General features: G+C 54.1%; 1 protein-coding gene across 10 annotated transcripts in view; it reads left to right on the top strand.

Moving 5' to 3' along the window:
- Positions 1–1,471: 1,471 nt before the first annotated feature.
- The window catches only part of PRKCZ (protein kinase C zeta), a 103,120-nt gene continuing 88,240 nt past the window's right edge, over positions 1,472–16,351 (top strand). The window contains exons 1-7 of one of the 10 annotated variants that reach the window (XM_055306804.1): positions 1,680–1,925; positions 2,302–2,358; positions 2,529–2,664; positions 3,005–3,322; positions 3,823–3,944; positions 4,792–4,881; positions 6,530–6,580. In XM_055306804.1, the coding sequence (XP_055162779.1) occupies positions 3,288–3,322; positions 3,823–3,944; positions 4,792–4,881; positions 6,530–6,580 (298 nt within the window). In that variant the 5' untranslated portion in view covers positions 1,680–1,925; positions 2,302–2,358; positions 2,529–2,664; positions 3,005–3,287. Of the gene's footprint in view, positions 1,638–1,679; positions 1,926–2,032; positions 2,359–2,528; positions 2,665–3,004; positions 3,323–3,822; positions 3,945–4,791; positions 4,882–6,529; positions 6,581–16,351 lie in introns of those variants that run through there. The other 9 variants (XM_055306808.1, XM_055306807.1, XM_055306806.1 and 6 more) reach the window with 9 other exon arrangements.

Genomic DNA, 16,351 nt, shown 5'->3' with positions numbered 1-16,351 from the left:
CTCAAGAGAATGTGGCAGGGATGCGGGCTGCAGAGGCTCCTGGCAGTTTTGTTGTAAAGAGAGCAGAGAATGGACAGATGTGACCTGTAGAGCCCTTTGCTGTGTTTTACCAAGGGAGAGTTGACAGCATCTTAAGTAGGTGAGAGATGGGCTTTCAACAGGTTTCTCTGTGTCCGTCCCTCTGGAGATGATGAGTTCCATGACCATAAATCACCGTCCACTTGGTTCTCCAGGCTCACCCCAGAGCCTAGTACCAAGGAGGTACCAGGAAGCCTCCGCGGAATGGGAGTGTGAGTACCCAGTACCAGAAGCCTGTCCAGGTGAGGAGTGAAGGCTTGGCGGGCCTGAAGTCCCAGGTGAGAGGTTGCCCCCTGGGTGGTGTGGGGAAGGGGAGGAGGGGGCTTGGCAGGGAGGAGCGAGTGCAGACCCGAATCTGGGGTGCCCAGTGGTGCCCAGGTGAGGTCCTACAAACGCCGGTGTGGGCCACGTGGAGGCAACCAGGCAGCGAGGCGACCGCTGAGGGGCGGGCCGGGAGGGTGTTCAGAGGCGCTAATCCGCATCTAGCGCAGCAGTTAGGACGACCCACGGAGGTGTGGATTCACACATGAAGACCGTGGGCGACGTGGGCAAACGCAGGGTCCTCGTCCCGGCCAAAGGGTCAACCAGAACAGAGGGAACCGCCAGCTAGTGTAGACAACGGGATCTTGGGTTCCGCACGGGGAGGAGCGCAGCAGGGGCCGGGGACCAGCGGGCCGGACCGTCCTCGTGACGCTGTCCGCGGCTCAAGCCGGCGGCGGCCCCGGGACCCGCGGCTCTCGGACTCGCGCTCGCCCCCGGATCCCGCAGCGCTCGAGCGCGCGGACTGCCGGAGTTTCGATTCCGTGAGTCTGGGGTGGGGCAGTCCGCACGGCCCGCCTTCGCAGCAGGCTCCCGGGCGCCGCGGCGGAGGGGCCCCAGCGGGGAGCGCGGCCCCGGGAGCCCACCCCGCCGAGGGGCCAGAGCGCGGGGCCCGCAGCGCGCCGCCTCCCGTTGCCGGGCAGAGCCGGGCCGCGCGCGCTTCCATTGGCCGCAGGTGGGCCGCGCCCCGCCCCGCCCGACAGGTAGACCGCCCCGCGCGGAGCCATTGGGTCGCGGCCGCGGGGACCCCCGGGGATTGGCCCAGGTGGCGGCCCCGCCTCGCCCTCATTGGCCGCAGGTGCCACCGCCCCCGCCCCGGGACCGCCCGTCCCGCCGATTGGCCGCCCGCCGGGCCCCGGGTCGGCCATATTCGGACCCTCCCCAGCCCCCCGGCCCCGGGCCTGGCGCCGGGAGTTCGTGCCCCCCGCCCCGCCCCGCCCCGTCCCGCCCCGCCCCGCCGCCGCGCCCGCCCCGTCCCGCCGCCGTCCAGGTTCCGCGGAGTTGACCGGCCCCGCGCCCTGGTCCCCGCGCCGCGCGCGCCCTTCCGCGTCCCGCCGCGCCCCCCCCCCCCGCGCCCCGGCCGGCCGCCGGGTGCCCATGGCCCGAGCGCCCGGGGCGCGGCGCTGACGGCTGACGGCTGACGGCTGACGGCGGCCGGCCGAGCGCGCCATGCCCGGCAGGACCGGCCCCAAGATGGACGGGAGCGGCTGCCGCGTCCGCCTGAAGGCGCACTACAGCGGGTGAGCGCGCCCGCCGTCGGGGCCCGAGTGGCCGCCGCTGCGGCGCGGGAGGGAGGGGGCGCCCCGGGCGGGCGGGGTCGCCGGGCCCTCGGGCCCTCCGCCGGGTCCTTGCGGCGCTGCGCGGCGCTGCCTCTGCCTCTGCGAAGGTGGCGGGACGGGAGGGCCGCAGACCTGTAAGCGCTGAAGTTTTGTCACATGGGAGCCGCCGGCCGAGCTGTAAGAGTCAGGGTTTCCCAGGCGTTTCCCAGTTTACCCGGCCAGAGGCTCGGAGGCACGATCCCGGGGAAGGTGAGGGGCACCGAGCAGCCCGCGGGCGCGCCCGTTGGGGCGGGGCGGGGCGGGGCGGGCGGGGCGGGCGGGGGGCCCCGTAAGTCCCTATGGGCGCCGCTCGGTTGGGAGCGGATCTTTCGGACTCTGATCCGCTCCGCGCCCGCGCGGCGCCCTGGACTCGATCTGCCCGCGGCAGAACGGGGCGAGCGGGCACCGCTCCGGGGTCAGAGGCCGGGCGCGCCGGGCCACACCCGGGAGCGCGCACTCCCTGCCTCCGCGGGGCAGCCCTGCTGGTGGTGCGGTGGTGCCCGGCCGGATCCGGCCTCAGCCCCTAGCGCTCGGGGGCAGCGAAAACCCTGCTGCTGCGGCTGCTTGACGCCCGTGGTCTCCCCAGAGGTGCGCCTCCTGCTGCATCCTCCAGATTGAGGAGGAGCCTGGGGCTCTTGACTCGGTGAGGGCACCTCTTTTGGGGTCTCAGGTCACACGTGTCCTTCTGCCATGCCTTCTGCCATGGTCATCTGGGTCACCTGGCAGAGTGGGTGACAGGGCTCTGGGGAGGAGTGATTTCTGGGGGGACCGTGGCCAGCCCACCTGAAGAGGTCTGCCTATTGACTCATGCAGGGCCAGAACAGGTTGGCTCTCTGGCTGGTGAACCCGGTGGAAGGCCTGTCCCCATATCTGACAGCCCTCTTCCCAGCCAGGAACTGTGGGATTGAGCAATAAGCCGCTTTGTGAAAAATCAGAGTTGGTCCTCAGGGTGAGGAAGTCCACACCCCAGCCGCCTGGCCCCGGGGTGGGTGGAGATGGGACCCCCCCCCCAGCCTGCCCCCAGGCTGGGCTCAAGGAAGCAGTGTCAGGCACTGGGTGGAGGGGTGGGGGCAGGCAAAGTGGACTGGAGCCTGGGAGTTCTGGAGGGAGCCTGCTGCCCCCACCCCTGCCCCCTACTTTGGCCCCTGGAGAGTGCTTTGGTTACTGCCAGTAATGTGACCTGTTGGGTTTGGTTCCTGGGCTGATGAGGCATCCACTCATCCTGTTCTCCCATCCCCTCCCTCTTCCTCCTCCTCCTCCCACAATCTTCCTTTCTCCCTTGGTGGTAGGTGGTACCTGGACTGCACTGAGGTTCCTGCCTTACCCCTGCTCCCCGCTCCCTCCTGCTGCCCCTGCCTTAGTCCCTCCCCCAAGGGGCTCACTTATCCAGGCCTCCAGGGTCCTGGTACTCCGGATGGACTATGCTGCCGCCTGGCTGCTGGGAGGTTGTTTTGGACAGCGGGGCCACAACGGAAGGTCAGACCCATTGAAGATGTCATTGTTAAAAATAGGGAGCCAAGTTGGCCTTTGGAAGATGTGCCGTCACCAGGGTCTGAGTGGGGTCCAAGCAGGATGCAGCAGTACCTGTGTTTTGAGGGTATTTCCAGGTAATGAATGCGCCATGGAGGTGGAGACCCTGCTTTGCCAGATTGAGTCTCAGCCCTCTTCTAAGTTCACAGAAACAACCACATGGGGGGTCTTCCTTTTTCCAGCTCCTGTCTGGTCTACTGTTCACACCATCAGCTTTGGGGGAAGGTCTGATGAAGCCAGTGGGCTTGAACTGGACGCACTGTCCACCCCACCTGTACCCCTCCTATGTGACCTTTTGAGTGGAATTTGAACTTGATGCCTGAGCAAGTGCTTGCCTGGCTTCCACAGTCCATGCTTTCTGATACCCCCACTTCTCCATCTAGGCACATCTAGGCACAGTATAGATCTTTCCTTTCTGTGCTGGGGCATCCATGAGACTGGTCAGTAGTTCTATTGAGAGGCCTGTAATATTTTGTTTGCGAGAATTTTCATTTATGTTACTAATAACTCAATCAGTAGTATTTAATTTGATTTAAATATGCTCCTTGGTGAAGCATGTCCATCCTCTTTGCCCTAGGGACATCCTGATCACCAGCCTAGATGCAGCAATGACCTTCGAGGAGCTCTGTGATGAAGTGCGAGAGATGTGCAGTCTCCGTCAGGGGCACCCGCTCACCCTTAAGTGGGTGGACAATGAAGGTAGGCCTGGGTCATGTGTCTGTCAGACTATAAATCTCTAAATCTTTTGTGTGGATGAAGTGAGATCAGCCCCCTTAAAATGATGCCATTAAGCTAGTTAACACCTGTCTTTGGGGTCAGGATGCTGGAAATCACTTCTTGGAGTGGTTACTGAAAAGGAAGCTGTGTTTTCGGGGGTGGGGAGGGAGGAGAGTCCCCCGCAGGGCAGATGGGGAGGGGGCGGCAGAGGTCTCCCGGTCCCCCTGGGACCAGCTCTGGCCATCTTTCCCTGTTCTTCCGTTCTGTCCTGGGCTTTCCAGTGGCTGATTTGGAAGGATAAATCTTTCTTTTTTTCATCTTGTCAGGGAAAGGGGGAGGGTAAGTTGCTCGGGCCCCAGAGTCCTTCCCTCCCCGTCCAGCATTCTCCCTCTAAGTCACACAGGCGTCTGAGAAGGCTGGGGATGGGAACACAGTCCAGCTGGCTGCAGACAGCATAGGAGAGCAGCAGTTGGGCCCCGGGGCAGGGGCTCTGTGTGTTTCTATGTTCCCATCCAGGATGGGGGCAGGGAGCCTTTCCTTTCATCTAGGACCAACCTAAGAACGCCCTTATCCTTGCCCAAGCCGGGAAGATTGGCAGAGTTTAGCTCTCTAGGTGGACTTCTGGGGGCTCTGGGTGGACTCCTTCCCTCCTGCTGTGGGTCCCTGGAAGTCAGACGTACTTCCAGGCCCAGCCAGCTGTTCTTGGATTCCCCCAACTCTGCGGTGGGCGCCTGGCCGGGAGCAGCCAGGCTCTGCCCTTCCCTACTTGAATTGCACCCCTTTGCCTTAGGCCTCTGGCGGCCTCAGTGATGTCTCTTGCCCTACCTAGGTGACCCCTGCACTGTGTCCTCCCAGATGGAGCTGGAGGAGGCCTTCCGCCTGGCCTGTCAGCGCAGGGATGAAGGGCTCATCATTCACGGTCAGTGGTGGCTGGAGGGGAGGAGTGGTCCCCTTGTGGTCTGGGGAGATGGGAGATGGCCTGGGGACTGGAAGCTGCGTGGAAGATCGTGATTTAAAATCTTAGGATTCCAAAAAAATTAAATAAAAAAATAAAAAAATAAAAATCAATCAATCAATCAATCTTAGGATTCCAGGGCAGCCCTGGTGGCCCAGAGGTTTAGTGCCGCCTTTGGCCCAGGGTGTGATCCTGGGGACCCGGGCTGGAGTCCCACGTCAGGCTCCCTGCATGGAGCCTGCTTCTCCCTCTGCCTGTGTCTCTGCCTCTCTCTCTCTCTCTCTCTCTCTCTCTCTCTCTCTGTGTGTGTCTATTGTGAATGAAAAATAAAATCTTTTTTAAAGAAAATCTTAGAATTCCAGATAATTTAAGGATGTTGAATCTAGTGCAATTTGGGTTTGTTTTTGATCTTATATTTTATTGACCCAAATAGAAGTTGCTGTAGCTGATAAAGTCAGAAAGGCTCTTTCTCCCTGGAATACAGGGGACTGGGTTCTGGGTGCTGGTCCTCGTCCCCATTCTCTGGAGGCTGGCTTCACTGGGTGCATCAGAAGCCTGGGCTCTCTCATTGGCTTCTGCCTTTTCAGAATGTGAAAGGGTCCTAATCCAGAGTGTATGAGGGCAGGCAGGGCAGGGGACTGTGCCTGGATCCACACGGGGTGGCCGTGACCCTGCTGTGTTGTCTCCTGGCTCACAACTATCCTCAGCTTGTTAAGCTCAGAGCTGTGTCATAAATTGAGTCATGAGAAATAAGAATTGTTCTGATTTCAGTATAGTCTAAAAATTGGGAGTTTCAGCCTGCCCCCCAGCACTCTTGAGGTTCTGTAGGGTGTCTGAGTGTAGTTCTGACCAGTGATGTCTGCATTCACTCTTGTGCAGCCCAGGCTTGTGGCTGGGGGTAGGGTGAGTGGGCAGGGACGGACGATCCCAAGCACTTGACCAGAGCTCCAACCCAGTGGTTTTCTGTGGGCTCCTCATTTTCCCTGGTGCAGGGCTAGGAGTTGGTTACCTTTCCAGCTTCTGTAGCTCTTTATGTAAATGTGGTTTACACTAAGGACCTAGCCTGGCCCCGCTCCTGATTATGGCAGTGAGTCTTTCAACACCGAAAGCTCTGATGCTTTAAAAACCCAGTTTTATTTTCTACATTAAGGGAATGGTTGCTTCAGCTAAGTTTTAATACTTTTTAAGTTTCTGTTTTAATAATCTGTTATGGAAGCCCAGGGTATATTTTAAGATACTTAATTTTGGACTCTACCTTGAGTGTGAAATGGAAGGTAATGTGCTTTCAGAAGTCCATTCTCCAGGTAGGTGCAGCTCCTGACTTCCCATGTTAATTTACTGCCCACAGAAGGAGGCTTCTGGGGGCAGCTCTGCCATTGAGGTTCCCCGACGGCTTTTCCCCCTGTGTTTTTCACTGCATTTTGAAGTCCTTTAAAAGGAGGTTTGACACCAGCTTCCTTGGGCTGCCAAAATTTTGCCACAGGGAGCATCTCCTGAGAGTAGGTGTATCAGCAGCAGAGTTTGTGTGACCGTTCATCGGGGTAGCCTGCCTGGCACAGGGCCTGGCACAAGGACGCACCAAATGACACACTGCTCTTTCTCCTCTATCCAGTGTTCCCCAGCACCCCTGAGCAGCCAGGCATGCCGTGTCCAGGAGAAGACAGTGAGTACTGCTGTTTTCCTATGACTTGTGTTGCATGTTATGGCTTGAATTCCTGATCTGTTATGTTGGGAAGGTGGAGACAGACACCTTTAGTGACCATGGCTTAGGAGCGGTTATCCTTGCACAGAGACCAGAGGCAGAGCAGTAGTGGATAGTGTGACCTGACGTCGAGTTTTCATGGTGTGCTTGCCTCTGCCTGCATGTGAGTGCATTCTGGTTAACAGATGCTGCCTTTGGGGCACTGGCTTGGTGCCTTGGCGCTGTCAGGAAAAGTCCCCGAGGAGGGAAGGGCCCAGTCTGGGACAACTGGATGCTGCTCCCAGGCATTTGCCGCAGCTATGGCCACCCCAGACCTGGTTGTACACTGGCTCCCAGGGACAAGGTAGGAGCCTCCGCTCCATCTCCACGTGGGCCTGTTGTAGGGGCTGAAGTCCCAGGGGCCATCGGACCCCAAACAGGTCAGAGAAGTTTGTCCCCCTGTGTCCCCGAGGGCAGATCACCCAGATTGGGCTCACCAACCACCCGGACCCTCTGTTGGCCTGGTCCTGTGCTGTCTCTGTTGTGTGAGTAAGGACCTTGGGGCAAAGGTGGCTTCTTGCTCCGCCTGGGGGACCTGGCTCAGCCCCTTCTCAGCAGGTCCCTGGGATGGGCTCTAGGCTAGCCTCTTGTTACTGAGGCAGGTGCCTCTGCCTGGGAGCAGGTTCTGGCAGAGGCTGTGCCTAGTTCCTGTTGCTTACCAGGCTTGGGGGAGATGGTAGGTGGGCAGTTGTCTGTGCATGCATCTAGGGTTTAGGAAAGCAGTGTGGCTGAAGGTAGGTTTGGGGTTCCTCAGCAAAGAGAGAGCAACTGGCGGTTGGGGCCTGGCCTTGGGGCTCCCACAGAGAACAGGGGACCCCGAAGGGGCAGCCAGCAAGGCCATGAGACATGCGGACTATAGACTCCTGGTGGGAGTCGTACGAGGTGGTCTGAGGCTGGAGCTGCCCCCAGGCAGGCTGGACATGCTGCCGGGGTGGGCTGATGCGGTAGTGGATGTGAGGGGTGGTTTCGGGGGGAATGTAAGGAGGCACAGGGACTGGTGCTTCCCTTGGTGCCACGCGGGCATTACAAGCCTGGGTAGGGGCAGTGGGAGCCCCTTGGGAGGAGATAACAGGCCAGACAGTGGCAGATGCCGGGGTAGTGGGGGGCAGAAGCTGCATTGAGCAGGTAGTGGGAGAAGAGCTGTCCCATGGAGAATGTTCCAGCAATGGTGCCTCCCGGCAGTGGGGTCTAGACGGGTGCACCTGGGCCAGAGCAGTGGATACTTGTGTGCTTGTGTGGCTTTGCTGAGCATGCGACCTGGGAGCTGCCAGGGTGTGGGTCCAGAGAGGTTTGTGGGGTGGGACATGCAGTGGGCGCCAGAATAGACAGGGTGGGCCAGCGAGGAGCAGACATAATAAGAACTGCCTGCAGGGGCCTGGACTCACCATCACACCAGGCCTTCTGTGGGCTCATCAGCCTCTGCAGTGCAGGAAGGGGTCTTGGGTCTCCGAGGCAGGTAGAAGGGGGAGTGGCCAGGCACCGATGGTGTCACTGTGGGGGAATGTCGGGAATGTGGTGAGCTTCACCAAAGTGCCATCCTGTCTTGGCCTGCAAGTGGGTCCTTGAGATGCTTACCAGGGGCCGCCCTGAGGTTTCATGACTACTCAGTATTGTTGACCGTTCTCCCAGGCCCTCAGAGGTGGCAGGTCCTGGGGAGGAGCTGAGGGTGGTTGACAGGTGCTGTCTCTCCCTGCCCACAGATCCCAAGCACCGTGCACACAGGGGAAGGGCGGCCTCATCTCACTGGCCAGGGGTGTGTGAGCAGAATGCCTTCCTCACGAGGGGGCCCCTGGGCTCTTTGTAGGTGTTCTCCCCAGTATTTTACTCTTGTGGCTTGATTTTAAGGCTAATCTTGGATGGTCAGGGTTAGTGTGTTCTGGTCACTGATGGCCATGGTGAACAGGCATGCTGTGTGGTCCATTTTTTGGCTTTGAGCAATGTGCCTGATGCCAGGGCTGTGAGAAGGATCAGAGAGGTGCCATGTGAATGGTTCCCTTGACCTATGTCAGGACCATGTGAAGAGGGCTGGATGGGTTGATAGACTGGCTGGAGATGGACAGGCAGCAGAAATGCAGCCCCATGGTGGCACCTGGGCGCGTCCACCTGTGAGGGCCACCTTGCACCATCTGGGCCTGTGTCTACTCTCAGCAAAACACCTTCCAGAACATTCTGCTCAGGTTGTGAATATGAATTTAATCAGTTCTATAGTTTTAAAAAATTGTATAAAGTGGGGTGCCTGGGTGGCTCAGTCAGTTGAGTGTATGACTCTTGGTTTCAGTTTGGGTCATGATCTTGGGGTCATGGGATCAAGACCCACCACAGGCTCTGTGCTCAGCAGGGAGTCTGCTTGGGGTTCTCTCTCTCCCTCTGCCCCTCCCTCGCGTGCATGTCTGTGTTGTATTCTGTCTGTCTGTCTCTGGAATAAATAAATCTTTAAAAAATTTGTGTAAAGTACACATAACAAAATTTAATGTTTAACCACTGTAAAGTGAATGATTCTGTGGCACTTAGTATACTCATAGTGCTGTGCAACACCACCTATCCCTACTTCTGGAACATCTCTGTAGAGGAAACCTCACACCCATCAGCAGCCACTCCCCGTCCCGCCTCCACCCAACCCCCAACAGTCTCTGTGGGTTTACCTGGTTTGGATGCTTCCCATAATGGAACCCTAGGTGTCTTTTACTTAGCATGGTGTCTACGGAGTTTACACCTGTTATAGCATGTGCCAAAACTAAATTCCTTTCTTTTCCAAATTTTTTACTCTGGTAAATTACATCTAATATAAAACTATCTTGACCATGTTTACATGTACAGTTTGTTGATATTAATTAACATTGTTGTGCAACCATCACTACCATCCACCTCCAGAACTTCTCTCATCTTATAAAACTGCAGCTCTGCCCCCGTTAAACACTAACTCCCAGCCCCTGGCTCCCACCCTCCCACCTTCTGTGCTGTGATTTTGACTACTCTGGGTACCTCATATAAACGGAATCAAACTGGATTTGTCCTTTTGTGACTGGTTCTTCTACTCAGCATAATGTTCTCTGGGTTCATCGATGTTGAAGTGTATGTCAGGATTTCCTTCTAGGGTTGAATAGTAAGTATTCCATTGTACATATAGACTACATCTGGTTTATCCATTCTTCCGTGGATGGACACCTGGGTTGCTTCCCCGCTTTAGCTTTTGGGAATCATGCTGCTGTGAGCATGGGTGTGCAGATGCCTCTTCGAGACCCTGCTTTCAACTTCTGAGGGGTATATACTCACAAGTGGAACTTCTGTATTGTGTGGTAGTTTTTTGTTTAAGTTTTGGAGGAGCCTCCCCACTGTCTCCCATAGTGGCTGCACCAATCTGCATTCCTTTTTTTTTTTTATATATATATATTTTATTTATGATAGTCACACAGATAGAGAGAAAGAGAGAGAGAGAGGCAGAGACACAGGCAGAGGGAGAAGCAGGCTCCATGCACCGGGAGCCCGACATGGGATTCGATCCTGGGTCTCCAGGATCGCGCCCGGGCCAAAGGCAGGCGCTAAACCGCTGCGCCACCCAGGGATCCCCCAATCTGCATTCCTACTAGCAGTGCATGGGGTCCTGATTTCCCCACGTCCTCATCCTCACTTGCGGTTTTCTGGCCATACTCAGGAGTGTGAGGTCACACTGCAGTGCCAATTTGCATCTCCCTGATGAAGAGGGATGTCAAGCATCTTTTCCTGTGCTTATTGGCCATCTGTATGTCTTCTTTGGAGAAATGTCTGTTCAAGTCCTTTGCTCATCTTGGAGACGATTGTTAATTTTTTTTAATACTGGGTTTTGGGAGATTTATTTATATTCCGGGGTTTTTGTTTTTGCTTTTTAAAATATTTTATTTATTTATTCATGAGAGACACACAGAGAGAGAGAGAGGCAGAGACATAGGCAGAGGGAGAAGCAGGCTCCTTGCAGGGAACCCGACGCGGGACTCGATCCTGGGACTCCAGGATCACGCCTTGAGCTGAAGGCAGACCGTAAACCGCTGAGCCACCCAGGGATCCCTATATTCTGGGTTTTAATCCCCTATCAGTCATATGATTTGCAAATATTTTCTACCATCCTGTGGGTTGCTGTTTTCCTCTGTGGATCATGTCTCTTGATGCACATAATTTTTAAGTTTTCAAGTCCATTTGTGTGTTTTTGGTTTTGTTGCCTGTGCTGTCACATGCAGGAAATCATTGTCAAATACAATGTGGTGAAGTTTTATCCTATAGTTTCTTCTCAGAGTTTTATAATTTTATGCCTTACATTTAGGTCTTTGATGGATTTTGGGTTCATTTTTGTATATGGTGTGAGGTAGGGGTCCAACTTCATTCTTTTGCATATAGATATCCAGTTTTCTCAGCACCATTTGTTGAAAAGACCAGCCTTTCCCCCACTGAATGATTTTAGTGCCCCCGTCAAAAATCATCTTACAGGGGCGCTGGGGAGGATTGGTTTCTGGGCTCTCTATTCTCTTGGACTTCATATGTTTGTTTTTATGCCAACTTCACATTTTTTTGGTTACTGTAGTAAGGTTTGAAATCATGGAGTGTGAGGCCTTTAGCTTTGTTCTTTTTCAAGATGGTTTGGCTGTTCTGGGTCCCTTGAGATGATTTTCAGGATGGGTATTTCTATTCCTGCAAAACATATCATTGGGATTTTGGGATTACATGGAATCTGTAGGTTGGTTTGGGTGGTATTAACACCAAGACAGCATTATGCCTTCTAACCCATACACATGGGATATCTTACTTATTATTGTCACATTTCATTTCTTTCAGCGTTTTGTAGTTTTCAGTATGCACATCTTTCACCTCCTTGGTAGGTTTATTCTTAAGTATTTTATTCTCGATGCTATTGTAGATGGAACTATTTTCTTAATTTCTTTTTTGGGTTGGGTTGTTACTGCTCTTGTATAAATAAATGCAACTGATTTCTGTGTGTTGGCTTTGTGTCCTCTTTTGCTGGATTTATTAGTTCTGACAACTTTTTTGTGGAATCATGAGGGTTTTCTGTATCATCAGCAAACAGAGATCATTTTACTTATCCCTTTCTAATTTGTGCTCTTATTTTTTTTCTTGCCTAATTGCTCCTGCTAGAACTTCTACTACAATGTTGAATAGAAGAGTGAGCATCCTTGTCTTGTTTTCTAAGATCCTCCTGATCTTGGATGAAAAGCTTTCAATCTTGCACCACTCAGTGAGATGTTTGCTGAGGGGTTTCATACATGGCTTTTACTCTGTTGAGGTAGTTTCCATTTGTGCTATAAGAGATGTGTATATGGTTTTGTCCTCAGTTTCTGGCAGAGCTCCTAAATTCCCTGGAGTCTCTTGGGTGATGGGAGTGTCTTTTGTCATTCATTCAGAGTCCCTTTGGAACACACTTGTGTGTGTGCTGATGAGGTACTTTAGGGTGGGGCCTCTAGATAGCCTCAGGATGGGGTGGTGACCAGAAAGACCTTGTTGCCTGAGGATTGGAGCTGCCAGCCCTCCCAGCTGACCTGTGCAGAGAAGGGACAGGCTGCAGGTTGAATCAATCTTCCCTACGAAAGAACCTCCCTAAAACCCCAAAAGGAGCGTTCACAGAACTTCTGGGTTCACGAACACATGGAGATACGGGGAGAGTGGCTTGTCTGGAGAGCGTGGAAGCTCCACGCCCTTCCCCAGTACCTTTCCTTACATGGGTCTGTTCCTGAGTTAATCCAGCCACTCTAGCAAATTAATCACACCCAGAAAGGGGTTGTGGGAATGTCCAGTCTGTAGCCATTGTGTCAGAAATACAGGTGACAACCTGGATTGGTGACTGACCTCTGAAGTCTGGGAGGAGGGAAGGCCTTGTAGGACTGAGCGTTCACCAGTGGGATCAGATTCTATCTCCAGGTAGAGGCGGGGACAGAACTGAGTTCATTGTGTGTTGGTATGAGGGGGAAGAGACACATAGTGACTTCTGTGCTTTGTTGAGTATTGTTTTTTGTTTTGAAAGTTGAGTAACTTTTTTATCAAAATGATATGGGACTACATTGTAGTCAGGAACTCTGCCATTTAGAAATTCTGTAGCAACTTTAGCCTTAGGTCTTCCAACACCTTTAGGCCTAAATAAAAACTGCTTATTTATGTATTTGTTTGTTTGCCTTTTTTTAATTTTTATTTTAAAATTTATTTATTTAATTTATTATTATTTTTTATTTGATTTACTTATTCATGACAGACACGGAGAGAGAGAGGGAGGCAGAGACACAGGCAGAAGGAGAAGCAGGCTCCATGCAGGGAGCCTGACGTGGGACTCGATCCCTGGTCTCTAAGATCACACCCCGGGCTGAAGGCGGCGCTAAACTGCTGGGCCACCCGGGCTGCCCAAATTAATTTACTTGACAGAGAGAGAGTGAGCACAAGCAGGGGTAGTGGCGGGGAGAGGCAGAAGGAGAAGCAGACTCCCCACTGAGCAAGGAGCCCGATGTGGGGTCCATTCCCAGGACCCTGGGATCATGACCTAAGCCAAAGGCAGGTACTTAACCACCTGAGCCACCCAGGTGCCCCTGCTTGTTTGTTTTTAAAGAGAGTACACACATATGAGCAGTGGGGAGGAGCAGAGGGAGAAGGAGAATCCCAAGCAGGCTCCTTCCCCATCGCAGAGCCTGACTCAGGACTTGATCTCATGGTCCTGAGATTACAACCTGAGCTGAAATCCGGAATTAGATGCCCAACCTGACTGAGGCATTGGACACCCCCAAAACTGCCTATTTAGATGGGAAATATCTGTACTATTTCTGTAACATGAATCTGTCTAAACCTAGACAGTGACTAGTCTGGTCTTCAACGACTAGAACTTGACATGTGTCTAAGAGAGACTGGAGAGGTTCAATGCTTGGCTGGAAGTCAGGGTGTGTGAAGGGTCCAGGTTCCTCAAGCAATTCCTTATGTGGGATCCTTATTACTCCCTTACTTCTACGGCTTTGGGAATGATCTTTCTGCAAGTCACGAAGTTAGCTGTTCGTGACTGGTCGTGGTTCAGGTTGCAGTTTTGGAGTTGGCTGTCACAGCGGCATGCCCCTGGCCCATGACCCCTGCCCTGTGGCCCTCGACCCCAGAAGTTCTGATTGCTGTGCTTCTGGATTCATGTGTCTCTAAGTTTGCTTTATTTCCCCTGTGATTCCTCCTTTGGTCTGTTGGTTGTTCAAGGCTGTGTTGTTTAATTTGCAGACCCTGGTGACTTATCTAGTTGTCTTTCTGTCATTCATGTCGGACTTCATCCTGTGGTGGTTGCAGAAGACACTTTGTATATTTATCTTTTAAAATCCAGTGAGACTTGTGGCCACTGGTGTGGGCTGTCCTGAGAATGGCCTGTGAGCTCCCGGGAAGAACGTGCAGCTGTCCGGCCGTGTCAGTTTATTGTGCTGATGCCATTGTGTGGATTTCCTGCAGCTTGCTTATTCGTTTGTGTATCAATGGACCCTTGGCTGTCCTCTTGTCCTAGATTGTGTTAATCATGCTGCTGTGGCAATCATGCAGGTTCGAGGGTTCGAAAGTACTAAATGAGTAGCCTGGTTTTGGCCACACCATAAAGTCTAATGGAGTTTGTCTATGTTGAGGCATCGCCAGGATAAACGATCAGTGGAGCCCCATGATGCCAGTTTTGGGCCCACATGAGCTGACCTCAGCTGGCCATGTGCTGCCCATCAGGTGTGAGCGATGGAGATTCAGCTGGGAGGCTGGGATTCCTGCTATCAGCAGCAAGGGCCCCATAGGAGCTGGGAGACCCAGGAGGACCCCCCCCCACCAAGTGGTAGTACATTTCCAGGCATGCCAGGACTGTGCGTGTGACATGATAAGGAACTGAGAATCCTGGCAGTTTGGTGGGCCAATGACTTTGTGGGAACCCAAAGTGTGGCACACCTCTGGTGGCTCTAGGTGGTTGGCTGAAGCACAGGAGTAACATGGCAGCTCCAGTGTCTGCGGGAGGTGCACCTGCTGGCTCCAGGAGGAGTGTGCCAGGCAGCACAGAGGGCTTTGTGGCCTCACGGGTCCCCTCCAGGCCACGAGGGCCTTGGGCCTCACCCCCTGCCTTTACCCCCCATGTGCACAGTCTGTTCCCAGCTGTGCCCATCCCCAGGCTGGCCATGCTCTTTGGGGGTCCTGGTGCACATTGCAGACATTTTCTTCCAAACCGCTTCTCTGTCACGTGCCTTTTAATGCCTCAGGTCACACGGAAATGTTAACGTTTGAGGTTTGCATGTTCAAATCTGTTAATATTTTCCTTTCTGGCTACCCCAAAGGGTAGAAAAAAAATGTTTCTTGCATTTTAGTCTTTGATCCATCTGGAATGTGAGTCTGTGTCTGGGAAGTGTTGGCCTGGTGTCTGGTGTGACAGTCTCTTCGTCTTGAGTGGTCAGAGCTCTTGGACTCCACATGCAGCAAACCCAAGACTACGTGCTCTGCCGGGCCCTGCAGGGAGCCTGTATCTCTTCACCTGTAAGATGCAGCAAATGCCTTACTTGGGGGCTGTGGGGAATTGATAATGCACTGCACACACCTGGGCCATGACCCCCGAAACAAATAACAGAGCAATCCCCTACACTGGTGGTATCACTGGGTGGATGGGGTGGGGCTGGTCTTGTGAAGGAGAGACCCAGGGAAAGGTGACAGGGACTTGGCGGTGAGAGGGGTCTGAGGTCTCTCCCTGACCTCAGTCTCTCCCTGACCGTGGTGTGGTTCCCTGACAGTGTCCACCCCTGGGGCTGCAGCAAAGGGCTGCAAGCTCAGAAGAGTGTTGCCCTGTCTCAGTCTGGAGGTGTCTGTCCTCTGATATAGGATGCCTTTCAATGCTCCGCTCCTGGTGGGGGACACAGGCCCCTGTTGGCACTTTGCTCCAACTCTCCTCTACTCTGTCTTCACATGGCACCTCCCACGTGTATGTCTGTGACTCCAATTCTTGCCTGCAAAATGGGAATAATGGGATCATGTATAAAATAGTGTTTGCAAGGGGGTGCCTGCGGGGCTCACTCAGTAAAGCACCCAACTCTTGATTTCAACTCAGGTCATGACCTCAGGGTTGTGAGATTAAGCCCACCTGTGTCTTGACACTCAGCATGGAGTCTGCTTGAGATTCTCTCTCTCTCTCTGTCTTTTGCCCCTACTCATGCACACGCTGTCTCTCAAATACATAAATATCTAGAAAAAATACTTTGCAAAAGTGCAGAGGAAATGGTTAATCAGTGTGTCTCTAAAGGGCAGCTGGTAGCACTTACAGGGTAGCAGACCTAATGCAATTAATAAGAGGGGTCCCCACCCTGGCAGTGAGAACGGCTCCTACTACCTGGTGCCTCCGTGATGGTCCTGAGGGGGCTTCCTGGAGAAGGAGTCTCACCTGCCAGCAGGACTTCCCACATGGAGCTGGATGCAGGCCCTGCAGCCAGCTCTCCCTCATTAGTCCAGGCATCTCTGTGCCCCTTCTCCTAGGCTTCGGGAACCCTTGGTGGGTGGCTGCTGGCCCTGGCAGCCTGTAGTGGGGCAGGGTGGCCCCACCCCCTCAGCTAAGCCCCCCCTGGCCTCCCTGTGGCCTGTGGTGAAGACTCAAGGCACCTACCAGGGCAAGGGTAACTGTACAAAGGCTGAGCAGGGACAGTGGAGTTGGTCCTGAGAGTCCATGGAGAACATAGAAGTCTGGGGGGTTTG

The sequence above is a fragment of the Nyctereutes procyonoides genome, unplaced genomic scaffold (genome assembly GCF_905146905.1).
Source record: "Nyctereutes procyonoides isolate TBG_1078 unplaced genomic scaffold, NYPRO_anot_genome, whole genome shotgun sequence".
NCBI lineage: Eukaryota > Metazoa > Chordata > Mammalia > Carnivora > Canidae > Nyctereutes > Nyctereutes procyonoides.
Note: the sequence above shows the minus strand (reverse complement) of the source record. Positions and strands in the feature narration are given on the sequence as shown.